Below are 23,085 nucleotides of genomic sequence, written 5' to 3' on the forward strand. Positions count from 1 at the left end.
AGACATTTTGTTATGTATAAATACTTAAAACATCGACAAAGATTTCCATTGTGTTACAAACTTTTCTGTAACTCTCCTGATCAATTTTGTAAATACTGCTATTTGTTGACATGTTCAGTTACACACAGCACCCTTTGCACTTCTGGGGGAGGGATCACTCACGTGTGTCTCTCTCTGAGGTTTTTATGTTTTCTTTTCCACTGTTAATAGGTCGGTTTTTTTTTGGTAGTTTTTCCTGACTCGTGTTGAAGGTTACGATCAGAGGATGTCGCTCCTTGTTGAGCCCTATGAGACAAATTGTGGTTTGTAATTACGGGCTGTTCAAACAAAATTTGATTGATTGAGTATTGAAAAAACGACAAGAGTATGGTGAATCTTTTTGATATATGTATATTTTTATTCTTATTTTCATTTTATTTTTCTCTATCTTAATGCTTTTCTGCTGCTGTAATGTCCAAATTTCCCCAGTGTGGGGTGAATAAAGTCTATCTTATCTTCTTCTTAAATTATTTTAATAAAACAAGGAAAATGCACAAAAACATTCATCTCAAAATGAGAAGAGATGATTTATGCCAGATTTAAAACGCAGCAAATAATAATAAAAAAAACACATTAATTTACTTCAGCATGCACCAGCACATCCACGTCCATTCAATACATTCGGATAAACAACAATTAAAGATCTGAATCAGCGTCAGGTTTAACGCTTCACCATCACTTTTGAAGGTGTTGACGAGCAGGAGGCAGCGTTGCTAAGCACCAACGCACCTCCAGAAAAAAGGAAGAACAGGTAACCATGGCGACGCGCTGCTCGGACCAGGTGTCGAACACCGGCGTGCACCTACCGCCCCGTGTCGCGCGGATAAGCTCACGCACTCGAACCGTGAGCGCGCCGCGGCGGTGACAGTCGCCATTTTATTTTGAAAATCAATCAGAAGTGGAGGCACAGCGACTCTACTGTTTCGACAAGTTTGCTGCGAGGAGCGAGGCGGGATGAACATCTGATCCACTCCCTGGGAAGCGCGGTGAGACTCACGATGCGTCCCGTAAACCTCCGTTAGCAGGAGTTTGGCGTAAAGCACGAGCAGCGATACTGATACGGAGGATGGCCGCTAGCCATCAGCGCGGGGTGGGGGATATTTGCTGAAGAGCTGCTGTCATATTGGTCCCGTCGAGAAAGTAACAATCCCTGAATTTAGCCACATTTCTCGTCGGGTATTCGTAGTGTTCTTGCACCGGAGGCGTTGTGGCTCGGGTCAACGTCGACGGCGGCTCGGCGGAACGTCCGCGCGTCGTTAAAAGGCAACGGCTGCTATTATCGTGTTAGCGAAGCCCAAAGGTTAGTCGGAGCCCATCCGGGGGAAGCTAGCGTTAAACAAGGCTGATGCTAATGTTAGCTCGCTAACCCCCCTACCCGCAATAGTCGCGGCCTTCGCGTCCACGGCCGAGGCGTGTGCAGCGGACCCGAGGTTTCTTTATATTGTCGAAGAAGTCAAACGGCCCATTTAAAATGTGGGCACAATAAATTAGCGGCCGCGTTTGCTAATTCGCACACGCCAGGTTGCGGCGTTGCTAATGCTAGCTTCGCGTATATTCTAATTTGATAGCATTAGCTTGCAGGGCTACAGGGAGTAGGAGAGATTCTGGTGGATAATGTGAGATATCGACCGCGGCCAAATGATTCCCTGGAGCAGGGGCGAATTTCGAACGAAGGTCTGCACAATGGAATGGTTTGCGAATCCGGAATTATTTGTTCGCGTTAACGCGAGCTCATGTTGCCCGTGGACATGTTGGCTAACGTTAACTGAAACTTCTCTCGAGCGAGTGTTTACCAGCGTCATGGTGATGTTAGCTTCGGTTTGTTAGCTAGGTGGCCCCACTTGCCACAAGAGAGTGTCCCTAAAATATTCACCATTAGTTTTTAATCTGTTACCACCATCGCCTCGTGTGTCACCAAGACGTCTGGCAGAGATTACGGCCGTTAAACTCGTAATTTACACGGAGATAACTTGCGAGTATTTATCCGTCAACATTAGCTAACTCCAATTAGCTTGCTCTTTGTCCCAGTGGGGGATATTCTGTCCATTATTCGCCATGAAATCCTGGTGCTAGCTGCTCTCAAAGCTGCGTGCAGTTGAACTAGTGAATGCAAGTTTCGTAGTGAATGTGCTATTAAACGCTGAGAAGTTTGTTTGCGCGGTGAGCAACGGAACAAGCTTTGAATCGATGTGCCAAGTATTAGGGTACAACCGAGGCCTAGCACAGGCTACTGGCACGTCGAGTTTATTATGTAACTCAGCTCTATCGCCGTGAAGATAGCACACTCGACTAAAACTTAAAATTGTGCTGACTATCTTAGCACATAGATTCAGGGCAGCGGAAGTTAAAATATTTTTCACTGCACCTCCAGGTCTGCCATGCACGTAGGCCTCAAAGCCTGTCACAGTACTTGATGTTGTCAATGGATGGTAAATACAGTCCTGCCTGGCGCTGAGACTACAGTACTAAGTTTTGTGCTGTTTAGAAGAGAATTTAGAAAATTGTGTCTCTGGTTTCTTTATTTGTTCCTGTTGCAAAACCTTTTGATTTGTTAAATAAATAACATTTATAAATCTCTCTTTCATTCCAGATGCTGAACTCGATTTTAAACTGAAGGACTTTATTTACCACCGGGAGCCACTGATTGGAAAACCCATTTGGAAGCCGATTTTTTTTTCACACCTTTTGGGGGGGGGGAGCAGAAGTAACCTATCACTGAAGTGACTAAAGGGGAATAATGGTGATTTTGCGCCGTGCTCGGCCGCCTGCTTCCGCCCCAACCAGCAATGAATCTTGATTCGCTCTCGCTGGCTTTGTCTCAAATCAGCTATCTGGCGGACAATTTAACAAAGAAAAACTACCGAGCCAGCCAGCAAGAAATACAACATGTAAGTGCCCTTAAGAACATTTTGTGTCAACAGAGATGTTATAGTTCATCAACATGAGGTGTCTCGAAATATCCTGGTGTCCATGTATTGATGTGCTTCCTGTGCTCTCCCAGATTGTAAATCGTCACGGTCCTGAGGCAGACAGGCATCTATTACGCTGTCTCTTCTCCCATGTGGATTTCAGTGGCGATGGTAAAAGCAGTGGCAAAGACTTTCACCAGGTAATTTATGATCAGAAACATTGCTAGTTTATATTTTTTCATTCATTAGTGGTAATAGTTGTGGTAAAAAGTAATTGTTTTCATTGAGCAAGGAAAAAGGCGTTTCAGGGGCAGCCTTTATTCATTTGTTTTGCATTTAAATTATGAACTTCAGTTTGACTAAAGTTCACCTGCTCTGCTTGGAAGTTAAATACTTTTTTACATGTCTCTTATTCAAATTAAGATTGTACACATAGCCAAGGGACTGAAATCAAACATAATAAATTAAAGCATTTAGATATAAGCACAGTTTAAACATATTCTCTTTAGAAATTAATGTTTAAGACACTCATTCCAATATTGTTTTACTACATGCTAAGTGTTGATGGACACAAAATTCCAGCCATCATTAAACATAAGCTGATTTCAGATATGCTCTGAACTCTGAAGATTCTTCTGAGTTTTTCTGCAGCGACAATGCAAATGTATTAGCGAGGGTTTCTGCAGACTTTCCTAGTATGAAGTCCGCAGAAACTACGCAGGAGCCATGTCTGAAAACATCTTTAGAACTCCAGGGAGAAATGTGAGCGTGTATCAGTAACCCAGGTGGCACCATTAAAGTCAGTCTTTTGATAGAACTGCTGGTTAAATATGTTGGAAACTAGGAGTATGGCTGTGGGTGACCTTGGGTGACTGTTGTTTATGTGAAATATATATACTCATTTTGGATGGCTGGATTGAATCAGAAATCCCCCCACCTTTCAGTCTCTTCAACCTTTTTTATCTTATTGTCCAAAGCCAGCGATCCAACATTCAAACCCACTCCATGCCATGATTGGTCAGCAGTGCTGAGTGTGCACTTCTTTTTCTTCATACTAACAACTAGTAGTGCAAAACACAGTTTTCCATGAAAGACTGCATCATTATCCCACTTTTTCAATGGTATCAAATTACCCTCCTCAACATGACAGCTGGCTTTTCACTGTGCCTTCCAGTTTGTCCAACAACTACAAACGCATTGGATTTCTGACATGGTTGGTGTGGCTTGTCTAAAGAGCTTGTTCATAAACTGGCCTTTATCCTCCCAACTTGACAAAGTAGTGCTCTCATTCAAATGCATTGAACAGTATGCACTTTAAATGTCAGCTGTTTTGCAACTATCACCTTTAAATTGGGCAGTTTTCATCACAAACTCCTCATGTCCTCTCATTATTGCTCATTAGGGTGTCTTCTTTCTTAGTTAATGCATACATCTCAAAATAATGTCCATTGAGATCATGTATTTCATAATGGATTTATATATTGGCACATTTTTGATGTACAGTCTTGATAGTTTTTACTTGATTATTATTCTCATGCAAGAATTCCTTTGACTAGGCAGACATGTGATTTGATACTTGTTAGACTTATTTTGTTCTTCACCTGCCTCTGTTCTCTGTATTCTCTTCTCGGTACGTTTTGCTTTTCAACTTGCCCAAGACACAGTTTCTGATCCAGGAGTGTGTGTCGCTGATATCAAAGCCAAACTTTATCTCAACTCTTTGTTACGCCATAGACAATCCCCTACACTACCAGAAGGTAAGGAGCAGATGCTGGAATGTGACTTTTATCAATATGGTTGCTTGAATGTATGTCATTGAAGAGAATAATGTTTAGCTTAGCTAAGACAAACTACCTAAAAGCATATATGCATCTGTTTAAAACACCATTATAGGTTACTGTCTTTGTTCTGTCTAAATCTCTTAAATAGAATCGCACTGGCTTTCAGTTTCAGTATCAGGCTTAAACAACCTTAGATGTGTACTCAGAATTGGAAATTCATTTCCAGATATATGACAGGAATTGATGTCAACGTTTGTTAATTTGTCTTCCAGAGTTTGAAGCCATCTGCCCATTTATTCACTCAACTGAGTAAAGTTCTTAAGCTCAGCAAGGTCCAAGAGGTAAGAGATGACTCTGCAGTCTGATATCTTAATCACTTAACTGAAAGGGACATGGTAATACAGGGTTTTTCCTGAGTGAAAATTAGGCGTGGGTGGTACAGAGTCAGGGCACGGACCCAGGGACCCCAGACAGCTCCACTGTCCAGAGTGTACACGGCCCAGCCACAGGAGTCATGCACAGCTCCACTAAGTCTGCTTACAGTGATCATTTTGGGTCTTTTCCTACATATTTGGTTGATGTCTGTCAGTAATTTACTGCTCCTCTCTGTGTCTCTCCAACATTCGCCATCCAACCGAATTGAGCCAAACTGAGCGTGGCGCCCAATAAATTGTCTAACTTTACAAATTCCGTTTTTACCCAGTCTAATTTTACTCATGGGTCCGATGACAGTGTTTGTCTTCGTGTCAGTGAGATAGGTGAGCAGTGGAGTCAGTGTGCGCGTGCGCCGTTACCTTTCTCTCAAGTTCCCAGACTATCATACAGAAGCTATACAATACTTTTATAGTAATCAACCACTTATCGTTATCAGTTTGGCCGGGGAAAAAAGTGATCACTATAAGTTGTTTCCACTGTACTAGAATTTTGTCAGCCGCCTCGCAATTCTCTAAGGAGGAAAAACCCTGTCATATTGTACATGGTTTGTTTTTGGTACCCACCTGATATCAATATGTAGTTTTGTGATCCGATCACATGTTGACTGCTCTGAGTGTGTGTGATCACACCTGGCATTCAAATGTGGCCCCATATGCATCCTGTGATTAAATCTCTGATCAGATGCTCCACAAACAAACATGTACGTCAAATGTGTCAGGTGTGTGTGTGTCAGCTTGAGCAAGCGAAAGATAAGTAAAGAGATTAGCCAGGACAGTCTAAATGAATCTCATGCAGCTGCACCGTGAAAAAAGAGAAGAAGTGTGATTCATAGTGAAACTGAAGCAGGTCAGAGGAAGTCAGCTGAGTAGGAGGTTCGCGTTCACACTGCTAAAAGACGCTAGGCCCACACATCCTCCAAATGTGGTCTTGCATGATCGGATCTATATTCCAATAAGTGTGTTAACTTGGATTTTATTTTTTTCCAAGGTGATATTTGGACTTGCTTTGCTCAATTCCAGCAACACAGACCTTCGTGGCTTTGGTAAGTAATGCCGGTAGAACCCGAAACATTTAAACCTGTGTCAAACATGATCTGAATTCTAAGTCTCCATATTGTCCATAAATATTTTTAAGGCGAAACACTACTGGTATGCACAAACTGGAATGATTTTTTTGCATTAAACCTTGACGAAAATATGAAAGACGTAAATATACTTTTCTCCCTAAACAAAAGACTTTTGTAGTCACCTACTTGTGCTGTTGGTGAAGCAGCATTCTTAAATTGAACTTACTCGACCACAAATACAAGGCGCCTTTTGTAAATCACCAGAAGCACCATGAACTAAAGAGAAACTGAATGAACAATGTTGAATTGATTCATGATTAAAACGTTTGGACGGAAAGGAGTATTATTATTGTATCTGAAGTTGTTTTATATTGACCACATTTTTAGTCTTAACTAGTTGTTTTTGACTGTATCTTAGCTGCACAGTTCATCAAGCAGAAACTTCCAGATCTCCTGCGGTCATACGTTGACGCTGATCTCGGAGGAAACCAGGAAGGTGGCTTTCAAGACATTGCCATAGAGGTCTTGCACCTACTGCTCTCCCATCTACTGTTTGGCCAGAAGGGAGCCAGTGGGGTAGGGCAAGAGCAGATTGACGCCTTCCTGAAGACACTTTGCCGAGGTACGGAAGAACAATTCACGTTGGTTGCAAATCTACACTCAAATCCTGTCCTGTTATTCAGTGGGGCACTGCCGCATTTGTTTATTTAACTGTGTTGTTTCAGATTTCCCCCAGGAGCGCTGCCCTGTGGTGCTCGCACCACTGCTGTACCCTGAAAAACGGGACATTCTCATGGACAGGATCCTACCAGACTCGGGGGAGTTGGCTAAGACCATGATGGAGAGTTCTCTCTCAGAATTCATGCAAGAAGTTGGCTATGGCTTCTGTGCAAGGTGAATTCATAACAAACATCTTTGAAGCTACATTCACAACCAACATTCAAATATTTTAAATAACCTGGGATTTACACATCCTTCAATGGTGTCTGAGTTATTTTAATCTATATGTAAATGCTGCAGTATATGGCTCATAATCAACCCATGTGTGTTTGTCCATTTGTCTCTCCAGTGTGGATGAGTGCAGAAATATAATCCTCCAATATGGGGTGAGGGAGGTGACGGCCAGCCAGGTAGCCAGGGTCCTGGGCATGATGGCTCGTACACACTCTGGCCTAACTGATGGTATCCCCCTACAGGTGAGATGTTTATTTGTTGGAAGGGCTATGGGCTGCTATATAGTCTCTCAGATTTTTTTTTTTTATGTGGAAAATCTGCTGGGTCAAGCAGAGCTCTTTGCTGAAAAAAGCTTCAAATGAAAATTGACAAGAGAAGCTCAGACTTGAATGTTTTGGGATTCAATCATTTTAAAATGTAAAATATTAATTCCTACTGGTATGGGAGAGCTGGCTTATTGGATCTTAATATTTCAGTATAACAAAGCTTAACTTTCTGCTTTTGTGTTTTCTCTACAGTCCATCTCTGCTCCAGGTAGTGGTATCTGGAGTGATGGTAAGGATAAGAACGATGGTTCGCAGGCACACACATGGAATGTCGAGGTTCTCATCGACGTTGTCAAAGAAGTTGTAAGTGAACCATACATTTTTTTTGCAAAGAGATTGGCATAACCTTTACCAAGTAATATTTGTTTATTTCCAATACACTGCAACAGACAACTCTGATAATTTGTGTTATTGCTCTAAGATTATTTTCTCAAAGTCAGTAAACAAGTTAAAACATACAATAGTCTTTCATACACCTGATACTGAATGTTGTAGAAATCAGTTTTTGTTTAGATTATTTTTTAAGGAACTTTTTGATTTTCATCTGTCTCTTAGAATCCCAACCTGAACTTCAAAGAGGTGACGTACGAACTGGACCATGCAGGCTTTATAATCCGTGACAGTAAAGGCCTGCAAATTGTGGTTTATGGCATTCAGAGGGGATTGGGAATCGAGGTCTTCCCTGTCGATCTCATCTATCGGCCATGGAAACACGCAGAGGGACAGGTAACTGACCAATATCTGCTCCAGCAGAATAATGTGAAGGCTTGAATGATAGTATTACCTATACCTCTTTTCTGTCATAAATAACAGTTAAGATTAATTAATTAATTCCAGTGCTTATCATAATATTGATTTGTGTGTAGACGTGATGCTGTTTCATTGTTTACCGTGGAGCTCTCTTTAAATGTCTAATTTCTTGTTTTTTATTCAGCTGTCATTCATTCAACACTCTCTGATGAGTCCAGAAGTGTTTTGTTTCGCTGACTACCCCTGTCACAATGTGGCCACTGACATCCTCAAGGCCCCACCAGAGGATGACAACAGGGGGATTGCCACATGGTACGGTGCTTTAAGCTCACCCATGTATATTTCTTCTTGGGTTGACATTTTGTTCAGGGTTTCTAGTCTGATTAAGTCGTTCAGCTGCCCATTTGAAGCAATGCTCCCCCACTGAATGTGATTTGGCCTTTAAATGTTTACATCCCTCAAATGATTTGGGATGCGTTGTTTTGTATGTTTAGAATAATAATGTAATAGATTTTATTGATACAGCAACTTTCATACATAAAATGCAACTCAACATGAAATGACATGAAATAAGATAGAACAATAAAAACACACACCTGTTTCTCAGTTTCAGTAGCTCTATATTGTGGTTGACCGAGTGTCACAAACTGTTCACAGGAAAAGTCTGGACCTGGTCGAGAGCCTGCTCAGGCTGTCTGAGGTGGGCCAGTACGAGCAGGTGAAGCAGTTGTTCAGCTTCCCAATCAAACACTGCCCAGACATGTTGGTGTTGGCATTACTGCAGATCTCCACCTCCTGGCACACACTGCGCCATGAGCTCATCTCTACCCTAATGCCCATCTTTCTGGGCAACCACCCCAACTCTGCCATTATCCTGCACTACGCCTGGCATGGACAGGTTGGTGTTGAAATCCATCTTTCTATAAATACGAGTTGATTTCAACTCAAGACATCATGTTTTTCTTTTTCCTTTGGTACTAAGGTTTTAATTTGCTTGTATACTTATGAAAATCTTATGGTTCTTTTTCTAGGGACAGTCTCCATCCATCCGTCAGTTAATAATGCATTCGATGGCAGAGTGGTACATGAGAGGGGAGCAGTATGACCAAGCCAAGTTGTCTCGCATCCTGGATGTGGCCCAGGACTTGAAGGTTTGTTTGAACAAAGGGTTAGGGGTTAGGGTTAGACAAAATAATCACCCATATGAAGATAATAAAACAAAGCAGAATCATTTGGTAATAGCATCAAAGTACATGGAACTATTACATTGTTCCTCCTCTTTTTTTATGATTAACTATGTTTAAGGAGCCTTCCACAGCTTAGAGGTTGTAGGGATATGCTATATATCCTATGTAGACAGAATGACAAATGTAAGATTCAGAGACATTGAGATTTAGTAATAAAGTTGGTGCTTTGATCTTTATATGAGTGTATATATTCAAGATGCTCAGTATGTTTTCTTTTCTCCAGTCTCTATCGATGCTGCTGAATGGTACTCCATTTGCCTTTGTTATTGACCTCGCTGCACTTGCCTCGCGCCGTGAATACCTCAAACTTGATAAATGGCTGACTGACAAAATCAGAGAGCATGGGGTATGTCTTATATTTAAGTGCAGTTATTCTCAAACTTCAATGCAGATTGTTTAATTTTATCATTACCATGAGAACTTTGTATTTTACTATAATTTTGTGTTATGTTTGTGTTTCAGGAACCTTTTATCCAGGCGTGTGTGACATTCCTAAAGAGGCGCTGCCCATCCATTATGGGAGGTCTGGCCCCTGATAAGGACCAGCCCAAAAGTGCCCAGCTCCCGCCAGAGACCTTAGCCACCATGCTGGCCTGCCTGCAGTCCTGTGCTGGGTGAGTGGCGGTCCCACTTATTTAGCAATGTTGTACGATAAGTTTGTATGATTCGTTTAAATGACCAACCATGCCAGCCCTGATCAGTTCAAGATTGATTATATTGACCATAAGATGAGAGATATTGAGACTGAGGACACTCCATACTTACTAGTGTGGTCTTTTCATCCTCAGGAGTGTGTCCCAGGAGTTGTCAGAGACTATCCTCACCATGGTTGCCAACTGCAGCAATGTGATGAATAAAGCTCGGCAGCCACCACCAGGGGTGATGCCCAAGGGCCGTGCCCCCAGCACCAGCAGCCTGGATGCCATCTCACCTGTACAGGTACCTTTATGTGTAAGCTATATCATGCGTCTCCATGTAAACTTAGATTTTTTTTAAATGTGAGAAATTGAGCTCAACAAAACTGATCTGTATTCCTCACTTAATTGAGAAACCTAAAATATAACTAGGTAAGTGTCATAGTTCTGCCACAAATATGTTTGTTTACTTGTTGATATAGCAATTAACCTCATAAATATGTTCCTGAAACATTGTCAGGTTTGTACCAGTGACTAATCCTCACATCATCTTTTCTTTTTTTTATTTGCTCTCCTCTAGATGGACCCTCTCTCAAGCATGGGTTCCTTGAACTTAGGGGGCACAGCCACCTCACACACCCAGAGCATGCAAGGTTTCCCCACCTCACTGAGTTCAGCTTTTAGTAATCCCCAGTCCCCAGCTAAGGCCTTCCCCCCACTGTCCAACCCCAACCCCAGCACACCATTTGGGGGAATTGGCAGTCTGTCCTCACAGCTCCCTGGTATGGACTCTGGTACGATGCTTATTGGATTACTTTCTCAATACAAACATATGTAGTAGTAGTTAAAGCAGCAAATTATAGCAAAGCTCGGGTTAGATATATAATTTTGTCTCGTTTGTTCTAGGTCCCCTGAGCACAGGCATCAGCTCTGGTATTGGCTCTAGTCTGGGGATGCCAACAGTAAGCACTGACCCTTTTGGCACCAGGAAGATGAGCACACCAGGCTTGAATCCACCTACCTTTCAGCAGAGTAAGATGAAGGCCTGTAAGTGGTGGTAGTGGTGTGACTGAGAGCCCCGCCCTGCTCAGCACTGTATTTCCTCTGCAGTTATTATTATGATTATTGTCCTGAATTTCCAAATTTCAGATTTTCTAAAGTTTTGATGAACATTGGTGTCATGAAAGTTTTTTAAAAGACCCAACTATCCACAATTAGGTGACTTAACTTTCTTTCTCAATACAACTTAAAAAAAAATAGTTCCTTGTGGAGGAAATACAGATCAGTCTTCCATTCCTTGTCTGCTTATGCTGACAGCCACACTTCAGTGTAATTTGTCGACTTTTTAAGCATCAAAAAGAGATCTAACCTGACTCAATCATTTAGAAATCTTATGGGTGCCTGATGTTTTTACTTGATTGTGCAATGAATTTCACCAATTACTTTGCTCATGCTGCACCAGTTGCGGATTACAACATTCAACAAAATGGATGATTAAATGTTGCTTGTCTTCTTCCAGCTGACCTTTCTCAGGTGTGGCCCGAGGCAAACCAGCACTTTAGCAAGGAGATAGATGATGAAGCAAACAGTTACTTCCAGCGCATCTACAACCACCCACCTCACCCAACCATGTCCGTGGATGAAGTATGTACCCATGTTATTCTTTTTTTGCATATATACAAACATACCGAAAACGAATTTGTTCATGAAAAATTGGCCACTGTTTATTAGGTCTACTCATCAATATTCCAAATGTAACTGTGCTTCAAATTCACTCATCTCCAACTATGTTATTGTGTAGGTACTTGAGATGCTGCAGAGGTTCAAGGATTCAACCATCAAGCGGGAGCGAGAGGTGTTCAACTGCATGCTTCGGAACCTGTTTGAGGAATATCGGTTCTTCCCCCAGTACCCAGACAAGGAGCTGCACATCACTGCCTGCCTTTTTGGTGGAATTATCGAGAAGGGTCTTGTCACCTACATGGCCCTTGGCTTAGCCCTCCGATATGTCCTTGAAGCCTTAAGAAAACCCTACGGATCCAAAATGTATTACTTTGGAATAGCTGCCCTAGATAGGTTCAAAAACAGGTATTAATGTGCTTTAAAAAAAGGTTTAACATAGCAACTGTTGTTTTATGTATTGCTAATGTATGTTATATTTTTAGACTAAAGGACTATCCTCAGTATTGTCAACACTTGGCTTCAATTGCCCACTTCTTGCAGTTCCCCCACCATTTACAAGAGGTAATCAGGTTTCCTTAATTTACTTTGTAACCTTTTTAAATTTAAATTTGTCCCCTCTTTGATGACAGGAAGGGTATCCCACATACAGATAGATTAAATCTCCCGCTCTGTACCTTTCAATATCCTGTGTGTGCAGTATATCGAGTATGGCCAACAGTCACGGGACCCTCCGGTGAAGATGCAAGGCTCCATCACCACACCTGGTAGTCTGGCACTGGCACAAGTTCAAGCCCAGGCTCAATCGCAGCAACCTGGTGGCCCTAAAGCCCCACAACCTGGTCCGGCCAGCACCCTCGTCACCACCACAACGACCACAACCACAGCAGCAAAGACCACCACCATAACAAGACCAACGCCCAGCAGCTTCAAGAAGGATGTGCCTGTGAGTTTGACTGTCCACTCTTAGCAATTGGTTTACATTTTTATGCACGAAACCATACATGTATAAAGTTTTGACACCCAATTCTAAAGTGAAATTGTCCTTGTTCCAACTTGCAGCCCTCCATAAACACTACCAACATTGACACACTGCTTGTGGCCACTGACCAAACCGAAAGGATTGTAGAGCCTCCAGAGAATGTCCAGGAGAAGATAGCTTTTATTTTCAACAACCTGTCTCAGTCCAACATGACACAGAAGGTAAGGGGACACTAACAAAAACATTAACTGCAGTCGGAAGAAAACATCAAACTTTAATAACCTTTTTTTGCCATATGTTCTTTTTCTCAGGTGGAGGAGTTGAAAGAGACTGTGAAGGATGAGTTTATGCCCTGGGTGTCTCAGTACCTTGTGATGAAGCGTGTCAGCATAGAGCCCAACTTCCACAGTCTGTACTCCAACTTTCTGGACACTCTCAAGAACCCAGAGTTTGTCAAGATGGTCCTCAATGAGACTTACAGGAACATCAAGGTAAAATACATTTTTCTACACTTATTTGTTGCCTAATTTCTTAGTGTAAAACTTTTCAGTGGCCATTTTCACATGGGACCAGTGAGAGACATTTATGAAATACTGACATTTCTCTATCTGTTTTTTCAGGTGCTCTTGACCTCGGACAAGGCAGCTGCCAATTTCTCTGATCGCTCCCTGCTGAAGAATCTGGGCCACTGGTTGGGGATGATTACACTGGCTAAAAACAAGCCTATCCTCTATACAGTAAGAATTTGAAACAAGTTCACTGGCTCTGTTGTGTCATTATGGGGTGGGTCTCCTCTCAGATTATTGAATTTATTTTTCCTTTTTCCAGGATCTGGAAGTCAAGTCTCTGCTTCTAGAAGCCTATGTGAAAGGCCAGCAGGAATTACTTTATGTGGTTCCCTTTGTGGCCAAGGTTTTGGAATCTAGTCTTCGGAGCATGGTGAGCAACACAGAAAGCAGCTGAAAAACATTTTCATTCAAATGGCATTGCTTTATACAACTGTCCTTATCAAACTAATGTAATTTACTTCAGACAGAAACATCTTGGATTTTTTTCCCCCCTCAATGAATTAAGAAATGTGTTTCTTTTGTGCTGTAGGTTTTCAGGCCCCAGAATCCCTGGACTATGGCCATCATGAATGTCCTTGCTGAGCTTCATCAGGAACATGACCTCAAGGTAAAAAAATACTCCTAACCCTAGTAGCCATAGAAACCCAAGCACTGATTTCATTGAAATATTAGTTTGGTGGTTCATTCGCACTAATCTTGCCACATAACGAGTCATATCCAATCATATCTGTATTTTAACTCTAAGCCAAAACAGGCCTTAACTCTAATGTTGTGAGGTGGCTATTATGCATTTACCAATAACTCCAATAAAATCCAGTTGAACTTAATTCAAACTTTTATAATTGTACAAAGGTGTCATTGAACTAAAAGGAATTAGTAGACAAGTGTAGTTGTATTGCTCACATTGATCTCTTGTTTTTCTGCAGCTTAACTTAAAGTTTGAGATTGAAGTTCTGTGTAAGAACTTGTCTCTGGACATAAATGACCTGAAGCCAGGAAACCTCCTGAAGGACAAGGAGAAGCTGAAGAGTCTAGAGGAACAACTTTCTGCACCAAAGAAGGAGGCAAAACCCCCAGAAGAGTTGCTACCAGTCTCTACCACAGGTAGATACTACAAATTTGTTTGCCCTTTTTGGGGGGTTCTCAACCTGCTCCTACATCTAGAATGTGTTAGAGATAATCATTTAAATGCATATTTATATCACAAATCAACAACCAACATGTCACCATCTTAAATTATAGGCTAACTTGTCTGTGTTAGGATTCACCTCTTGTCCTACGTTTGGTCTACATTTCCATCTTAAATGCATTTTATTTATTGTTATTTATTTGCTTGCTTTCTGTTAATGTTTGTGGACAGTCTGCTTCATTCTCCTGATTTTAACCAAATTATAGTTTTTTGTCCAACAGGAGACTTTGTCCCATTCGCAGCTCCTCCCTCAACCCCAGCTGCCACCACCACCGCCTGCACAACCACTGGGCCCCCAACCCCACAGTTCAGTTACCATGACATCAATGTGTATGCCTTGGCTGGCCTGGCTCCACACATCAATATAAATGTCAATGTAAGTCTTAAATAATTGCAAACCTCTGGCAGAGATGTTAATGAAATCATTACACCACTGAAGACGAACGCACCATCTTTTCTTTCTCCTATTGAAAAAATATTTTCTTCACCTTTCTTCAGATCCCTCTGCTACAGGCCCATCCTCAGTTGAAGCAGTGTGTACGGCAATCAGTAGAGCGAGCCGTCCAGGAGCTAGTGCATCCTGTGGTTGATCGCTCCATTAAAATTGCTATGACAACCTGTGAGCAGATCATCAGGAAGGACTTTGCCCTGGATTCAGAGGAGTCCCGCATGCGTGTCGCTGCCCATCATATGATGAGAAACCTGACCGCTGGCATGGCCATGATCACCTGCCGTGAGCCGCTGCTCATGAGCATCGCCACCAACCTGAAGAACAGTTTTGCTGCTGCTCTTAGGGTAAGCTGAAGAACATGGAGGCACACAACATTAATTATTAATGAACCATAAGAAATGGAGAAATATTTATTTACCCACACACACACACCCACATTTCCTTTCTTTTCCTCTGATACCTGGCAACATTCCCACTTGTTTAACTTAAACTGTTTCTTCTCTCAGGCACCAACCCCACAACAAAGGGAAATGATGGAAGAGGCTGCTGCTCGGATTGCTCAAGACAACTGTGAATTAGCTTGTTGCTTCATTCAGAAAACAGCTGTGGAGAAGGCTGGTCCTGAAATGGACAAGAGACTGGCCACAGTGAGACTATGAATGCATTTCTTATCCATCAACTGTGGACAATGTCACATCAGCATGGAATTATAAAGTCATTAATTAGCATAGTGGATAATAATTATACTGAAAATCTATATTTGGTCAACGTCCAAGTCAAAGACAATATTGGCTTGCTTCAACAACAAGCCCCAATGTGTTGGAAAGTGCATTATTTCCATTCTCATCTTTTGTGTTCACTTTACATAAACATTTTAAACTATAATCTGTAATGAAAATTGTAAGATTTCTTAATCTGGTATTTATTATTCTAGGAGTTTGAGCTGAGGAAGCATGCACGTCAGGAGGGACGGCGTTATTGTGATCCTGTTGTTCTGACTTACCAAGCTGAACGTATGCCTGAGCAGATAAGACTCAAGGTAAGATCACTGGAACATCCAGTTTCCTGAATACCATTGAAAAGAGGTTTTAATTCAACTGATTTCCAATATGATTATGATGATTCAGCATTTTTTTCACGCTGTCGTCAGTCCCTGGACACATTTGAACAAAATTCATGTCTATGTTTCAGGTAGGAGGAGTGGACCCGAAGCAACTGGCTGTATATGAGGAGTTTGCCAGAAATGTTCCCGGTTTCTTGCCCAGTAATGATCTCTCACAACCCACTGGCTTCCTGGCTCAGCCCATGAAGGTGAGGCTCTGGTGACGATTAAAACAACTTCAGTGCTCAATCAAATTATTGTGAATGTTTATTTTCTGATTTATGCCAATTGTATTCCTTAAAAAATACAATACAGTCTTTAAGAAAATGAAATGGCTAACACTTCACTAAGTGCTCCATGTGTCATGCCAGGTAAAGTAGCATCACAGGTGAATATTGCCATTTTAAACCCTCAGAACTAAATCCCATATCTCTGTATGTTTGTTTACAGCAACAGGCATGGGCCACAGATGATGTGGCTCAGATCTACGATAAGTGCATGGCAGACTTGGAGCAACATCTTCATGCCATTCCCCCTGCCCTTGCCATGAACCCCTTGACCCAGGCCCTGCGCAGCCTGCTGGAGGCTGTGGCTTTGGCACGTAACTCCAGGGACGGCATCGCTGCACTTGGCCTCCTGCAGAAGGTAGGGTGGTTACTTCTATTGCTCCAGTTAAGTCTAAAGTCCTAGTATTCATTTGTATTGGCCTGCTTTACTAAGTTGGTTTCTCCATTTCCCAGGCTGTGGAAGGTCTTCTTGATGCCACTAGTGGAGCTGATGCTGACTTGCTGCTTCGCTACAGAGAGTGCCACCTGCTGGTGCTCAAAGCCCTGCAGGATGGACGTGCCTATGGACCACAGTGGTGCAATAAGCAGATCACCAGGTGAGTAGGAAAACATTTGGTTTTCAAATTATTTTCCCTGTGGTGTACTACACAAGGTGACTCCACACACAGGATGTTTTATGAACATAAGTGTCTAATTTACCTGGTGTTTGTGGTTACAGGTGTCTGATAGAATGCCGTGATGAGTACAAATACAACGTAGAGGCTGTTGAGCTTCTGATCAGAAACCATCTTGTGAATATGCAGCAGTATGACTTGCACCTGGCACAGGTACAAAATACACAAAGTTTGTAGTTAACGTCAGTTGATATTTTATTTTCCATCTCTACACATCTTTGTTTAGGGACTTGCTGTTGTAATATGAAAATGATGATGGTACATTAGCATTGGATTTATTCCTGCACTTTGATTTTTGTTTTCTTCCAGTCAATGGAAAATGGATTGCACTACATGGCAGTTGCATTCGCCATGCAGTTGGTGAAGCTGCTGCTTGTGGATGAACGCAGTGTCAGCCATGTCACAGAGGCCGACCTCTTTCACACCATTGAGACTTTGATGAGGACCTGTGCACACTCCAGAGCCAACGCACCCGAGGGGTAAAGAACTGCTGCAATGCTTAATCTTTGTTTATAATTTGTTGTCTGTTGGTTTCAAGTTCTATTTGAGAATATGGCCACACTATTGTGGATTTTCTGCCACTTTGAATGATGCCCTAAGCTAATTTAGTAAATGCACATGGAGTTGCTGTATTCAATATTGTTTCAAAACTGACGGTCGTTGTGTCCTCTTCCTCAGGCTTCCCCAGCTCATGGATGTTGTTCGCTCCAACTATGAAGCCATGATTGACCGGGCCCACGGTGGACCCAACTTTATGATGCACTCTGGGATTTCACAGGCTTCAGAATACGACGATCCCCCAGGCCTGAGGGAGAAAGCAGAGTACCTCTTGAGGGAATGGGTGAACCTGTATCACTCAGCTGCTGCCGGCAGGGACAGTACCAAAGCATTCTCTGCCTTTGTTGGACAGGTAAACACTGAATTATCAATTCTGTAAAAATCCCCTGAAATCCGTTGCTCCTCATGTTAACCTCACGTCTGCCTCTTTTGTCTCCAGATGCACGGACAGGGGATCTTAAAGACAGATGATCTGATCACAAGGTTCTTCCGGCTGTGCACAGAAATGTGTGTGGAGATCAGCTATCGGGCACAAGCTGAGCAGCAGCACAACCCAGCAGCCAGCGCAGCTATTATCAGAGCCAAGTGTTACCACAACCTGGATGCCTTTGTTAGGCTCATAGCCCTGCTGGTCAAACACTCTGGAGAGGCCACCAACACAGTGACAAAGATCAACCTCCTCAACAAGGTACAACAGGATATAATATATATAATCACTAAATATATCTGCATAGAGGGATATTCTGCTCAAACTGTTATTTGTTATGTTATAGATTTACTTGATTCTGATCACATTCTTCATTCTTGCGTTTAGGTGCTGGGTATCGTTGTTGGGGTGTTGATCCAGGACCATGATGTCCGTCAGACAGAATTCCAACAGCTGCCATACCACCGCATTTTCATCATGCTGCTGTTGGAGCTCAATGCTCCTGAACACGTCTTGGAGACCATCAACTTCCAGACACTCACTGCCTTCTGGTAAAACTTTCATGTGCATCAACCTTGACTGAGTTAGAAGGACGATATTCAGTTTGTTGTTTAAATGCATAGTTAGTGGTTAAAGGTATTTTGTCTTTTGGATTCACTTTTTCCCCTCCATCTGCAGCAATACCTTCCACATCCTGAGACCCACCAAAGCACCTGGCTTTGTGTACGCCTGGCTGGAACTCATCTCCCATCGCATCTTCATTGCCAGGATGCTCGCGCACACACCACAGCAGAAGGTATTCAAGAAGAAATGACCATGTTATTTTTACTAACTTTAATAAAGCTTACATTTGACTTTCTTTATAGAATAATCTCTGTTTTCCCCAAATGTTTGGATTTTGGTCTAATTGAATGATGTTGTCTTCCAGGGTTGGCCCATGTACGCACAGCTGCTGATTGATCTCTTCAAGTACCTGGCCCCTTTCCTGAGGAATGTAGAACTCAACAAACCTATGCAAATCCTCTACAAGGTGCTCACTCCTGTTTCCTCAGCAACAGCTCGCTCTCTTAAGACAAGTTCCACAAAAGCGTTTTTTGTCCCGTTTTGTTGCATGAAAATGTTTGTTCTAATTTTTTTTTTTATTGGTTGTTTCAGGGTACACTGCGAGTGCTCCTGGTCCTGCTGCATGATTTCCCAGAGTTCCTGTGTGACTATCACTACGGCTTCTGTGATGTTATTCCACCCAACTGCATCCAGCTCCGCAACCTCATCCTCAGTGCCTTCCCACGCAACATGAGGCTCCCGGATCCGTTCACACCCAATCTCAAGGTACATTCTCCCTTTCTCTTATTTGAGCAGATTGATCGTGCTGGTTAAATATAAAATGATATAAAACCTTTATTTTACAGATGTGCATTCACATTTGACATAATAAAATGTGTTTAACTTATGTGTTTATTTTCATAATTTAAATTCTTTATATTTGGTTTGGTTGAAAATGTTCACTCCCTAATATTAATATTAGCCCACACAAATTGGTCAGGCTCGAGTTTGCATTATTTATTAGAATACTAACACATGAATTTTTTCTGCAGGTGGACATGCTGAGTGAGATCAACATCGCTCCCCGTATCCTCACCAACTTCACAGGCGTCATGCCTTCGCAGTTCAAGAAGGACCTGGACTCGTATCTGAAGACACGATCACCAGTCACTTTCCTTTCAGAGCTGCGCAGCAACCTGCAGGTAAGACCAGTGTCGATCTATTTGACGTTATTACTGTTAGTCTGAGGATTAATATATTCTCTAATGAGTATTAATGCTTTAATGATTTCTTTCTGTCTCCAGGTGTCCAATGAGCCGGGAAATCGCTACAACATCCAGCTGATCAATGCTCTCGTGCTGTACGTAGGCACACAGGCCATCGCTCACATCCACAACAAGGGCAGCACACCCTCCATGAGCACCATCACTCACTCTGCACACATGGACATCTTCCAGAACCTGGCCGTGGACCTGGACACTGAGGGTAAGGAAGCAGAATCAAAATATATCTGTTTTCTATCCAATGGTAGATGAGTCCTGGGAAGATTAAAACTTTATGTGATAGATATTTAACATTAGTCGGCACTAAAACTTTTCAGGCCATTGTCCAAACCATCTTTTTAAGATGGTGTAACCTGCCGTGGAATGTTTCTGGCTGTGTGGTTTTGAGGTTTAAGTTTAACCAGTGATATTTGGTAGTGAGTTTGTATTTGGTGCAACTCTGAACCGGATTTTATTATGTTCTGCAATAAAAACCAGAAGCCCTCTGATCATATTTCTGCTGTCATGTCTTCTCAGGGCGTTACCTGTTCTTGAACGCGATCGCAAATCAGCTGCGTTACCCCAACAGTCACACTCACTACTTCAGCTGCACCATGCTCTATCTGTTTGCTGAAGCCAACACAGAGGCCATCCAAGAGCAGATCACCAGGTGAGTCCGAGCGACAAAGGAAAATTCATCCATCACCAAGTTAAGTTTCTCTTTGTTAATCAAAGCTGTGTGTCCCGCTCCAGGGTTCTGTTGGAGAGGCTGATTGTGAACAGGCCTCACCCATGGGGTCTCCTCATCACCTTCATCGAGCTGATCAAGAATCCTGCCTTCAAGTTCTGGAGCCACGACTTTGTGCACTGTGCCCCTGAGATTGAAAAGTAGGTTCCCTGTTGGACTCATTGTGCTGAACCTGCACGAGAAGAAAACTGTTTAAAGAATGGTGTTGATGATTATGATAAAGAAACTAGAATGACAGCCCCCTTAAGAAAAGAAGAAGAAAAGAAACCCTGGATCAGCCCTTCTTTTAAAATCTAAATTTTAATGGGTTATTTCTTGGCCCATGTCTCCTTCTTCTATGAAGTGCAAGTCCCTTCAGTAGATTTTCTCTAATCCTGCTGACAAACGAACAGTTCCACTAGGGTGAAAACAACCTCCTTGGTGGAGGTGAAGAACTTTTCTTCTTCCTAACAGACGTCTATAATGTCTCCCCTCTCGTCCTCAGGCTGTTCCAGTCTGTAGCTCAGTGCTGCATGGGACAGAAGCAGGCCCAGCAGGTGATGGAAGGCACCGGTGCCAGCTAGCATGTGAACCAGCCAGCTCATTGCCCTCGGGAGAGATGCCGTGGCCTTGACCCACTCCCCCACCACACGCACACACCTCCCTCTTTACTGTTGGCACTGGATAAACTGGCAACCACAGTCACTTGAGATGTGGACGAAAGGACTACTGCTCATGGATCTGGAGATATAGATTTTTGTTGATCCCGTTGGGGCTGAATTGAGACGGAGAGAATGGGTTGGGACATGCTGTTTAATATACTTTTTTGATGCTTTGATGTAAATATTGAAAAAAGGAAAATGGGAGAGTAAATAAGTGGAGAACAATTCACATGTCAAATAAAATGTATCCTGACATGTTAAGACATGTAAACATATTTTCACTCACTACCAAAGTTCTTGGTTTGCTTTCCTCCCACACAAATCCTTTTTTTCTGAAGTTTTTTTTTGTTGCTTTCAGAGGCTGAAAGGTAGATGATTGAAGAGAAAAAAAGCTGCCTGCTACTTTGATTTGGTTCATTTTTATCCCTGAGTGGGACAGGAAGCTGTAGTTTAGTCTGCCAGGTGCGGTTGGGGTCTACCCCTGGTGTGTCGGTGTGTTGGTGGAGACGGTTTGCTGATGGTCTGTCCATTTGAAGCTGGCTCTGGAAGTCTCTCCCTGGCACTTGTAAAATTGTGCAAAGTGACGGTGACATCGTATCTTGACAATTTGTACAAAGTTCCAAATTGAAGAACAACAATAGAAGGACCAATACAGCCCATTTTGTAACATTTTGAATGTTTTGTAAATGTATTGGTCCGTGTGTTGTATTTTGTAGTCCTTTCTAGTTTGCCTTTAGTTCTTGCTACTTAACTGCAGTATGCATACATACAGGAAATAAAGCATTCAAACTGCAAAGCATCTGTGTTCTTTGAGGACAAGCCGATGGTGTCAATGTACCAGATGTTTCTATAGCAACACGCTCTCTTTTTCATCTTGTTCTTTATTATGCTTTTAAAAACTGTCATTTGTTTTTCTTGTTTTTTTTACTACAAAATGTGAAATGGTCTGAGAATGTCATTGAGTAAACTGAATAACCTGATCGAGCTCCAACACCTCAGATACTAGAAAATGTTACTGACTGTGTAAAGATGGATAACATGATTGACAGCTCACCAAGAGATATTTTTAAATTGAGATTTAGATTGATTGATTGGTGTGATAAGTGGTGGGCTGCAGTATAAACCCCTCCCCCTCCATGTTAGGGTGTGGGACATGGAGTTGGTTTCTGTCACTTACTTCTTGTCACACTTTGTTCAAATGTTCATGTTTCAGATTTACTTGATTTTGTTATTTGATGCTATAAATACTGGGTGATGTGTCATGATTAACGGCCGAGACTGACACGTGATTGGTCGAGCTCATGTTTTGGTTGGACCTAATAACTGCAGCTCCTCCCTCACAATCGCCACTTCAGACTCCAAATGACATTAACAGTGCAAGATGATTGAATCCGCATCCAGGATATTGGCTCGTTTTGGTCAATGGGAGGAAGTGGAGACATGTTATCCATCTTTATTTACAGACTTTGGTTAGAACAAACAGCTGCAGCTCTGAAGCTTTTCCACTGTTACTGCGTATATCTGCGTTGGTTAACTTTCATTTTGGGAAACACCCAGTTTACACTAATGTGCAAATGTATTTTTTCTAAAAATCTTGGGTTCCAGGTGTAAACAGAGGCTGTTCTGTCTCAGGCTGAGTTGATTTTCAAAAGTCGAGCGAGAAAACTAAATGTTTATTTTAAAGAAATAAAGGAAATTTTAATGAAAACATCAGAATCCAAACAAAACCAAACACTGGAAACGAGGGAGAGTATGTTTATGTACTGTAGTTTATAAACTGCAGCTTGACCTGTTCAGACAGCCCAGCTCAGAGAGGGTCAGCGCAGGACA

At 42.2% G+C, this 23,085-nt stretch overlaps 1 protein-coding gene across 14 annotated transcripts; it reads left to right on the forward strand.

Moving 5' to 3' along the window:
• Positions 1–874: 874 nt before the first annotated feature.
• Positions 875–22,051, forward strand: cnot1 (CCR4-NOT transcription complex, subunit 1). Of its 14 annotated transcripts, none has more exons than XM_069527774.1 (49): positions 875–1,025; positions 2,630–2,927; positions 3,041–3,148; positions 4,613–4,705; positions 5,002–5,070; positions 6,152–6,206; positions 6,649–6,852; positions 6,956–7,124; positions 7,300–7,426; positions 7,703–7,813; positions 8,066–8,236; positions 8,445–8,572; positions 8,918–9,158; positions 9,292–9,411; positions 9,731–9,853; positions 9,970–10,121; positions 10,296–10,446; positions 10,723–10,936; positions 11,049–11,189; positions 11,662–11,786; positions 11,944–12,230; positions 12,308–12,385; positions 12,513–12,768; positions 12,885–13,025; positions 13,116–13,295; positions 13,425–13,541; positions 13,633–13,743; positions 13,903–13,980; positions 14,300–14,477; positions 14,769–14,938; positions 15,061–15,357; positions 15,520–15,660; positions 15,948–16,052; positions 16,205–16,324; positions 16,566–16,760; positions 16,856–16,998; positions 17,121–17,229; positions 17,386–17,555; positions 17,755–17,986; positions 18,074–18,322; positions 18,449–18,612; positions 18,740–18,857; positions 18,990–19,091; positions 19,217–19,390; positions 19,657–19,806; positions 19,909–20,089; positions 20,404–20,536; positions 20,620–20,754; positions 21,099–22,051. In XM_069527774.1, exons 2-49 carry the CDS (start codon positions 2,826–2,828, stop codon positions 21,175–21,177), a joined length of 7,197 nt encoding a protein of 2,398 aa, XP_069383875.1. In that variant the 5' UTR covers positions 875–1,025; positions 2,630–2,825; the 3' UTR covers positions 21,178–22,051. The 14 variants fall into 14 exon arrangements, with proteins under 14 accessions (XP_069383875.1, XP_019957711.1, XP_069383870.1 ...); XM_020102152.2 differs by having other exon boundaries at positions 11,049–11,174; positions 12,308–12,386; positions 12,523–12,768; XM_069527769.1 differs by having other exon boundaries at positions 884–1,025; positions 4,607–4,705; positions 10,296–10,458; positions 12,308–12,386; positions 12,523–12,768.
• Positions 22,052–23,085: the final 1,034 nt, after the last annotated feature.

This window comes from Paralichthys olivaceus, chromosome 7, assembly GCF_024713975.1.
Source record: "Paralichthys olivaceus isolate ysfri-2021 chromosome 7, ASM2471397v2, whole genome shotgun sequence".
In the NCBI taxonomy this organism is placed as follows: Eukaryota; Metazoa; Chordata; class Actinopteri; order Pleuronectiformes; family Paralichthyidae; genus Paralichthys; species Paralichthys olivaceus.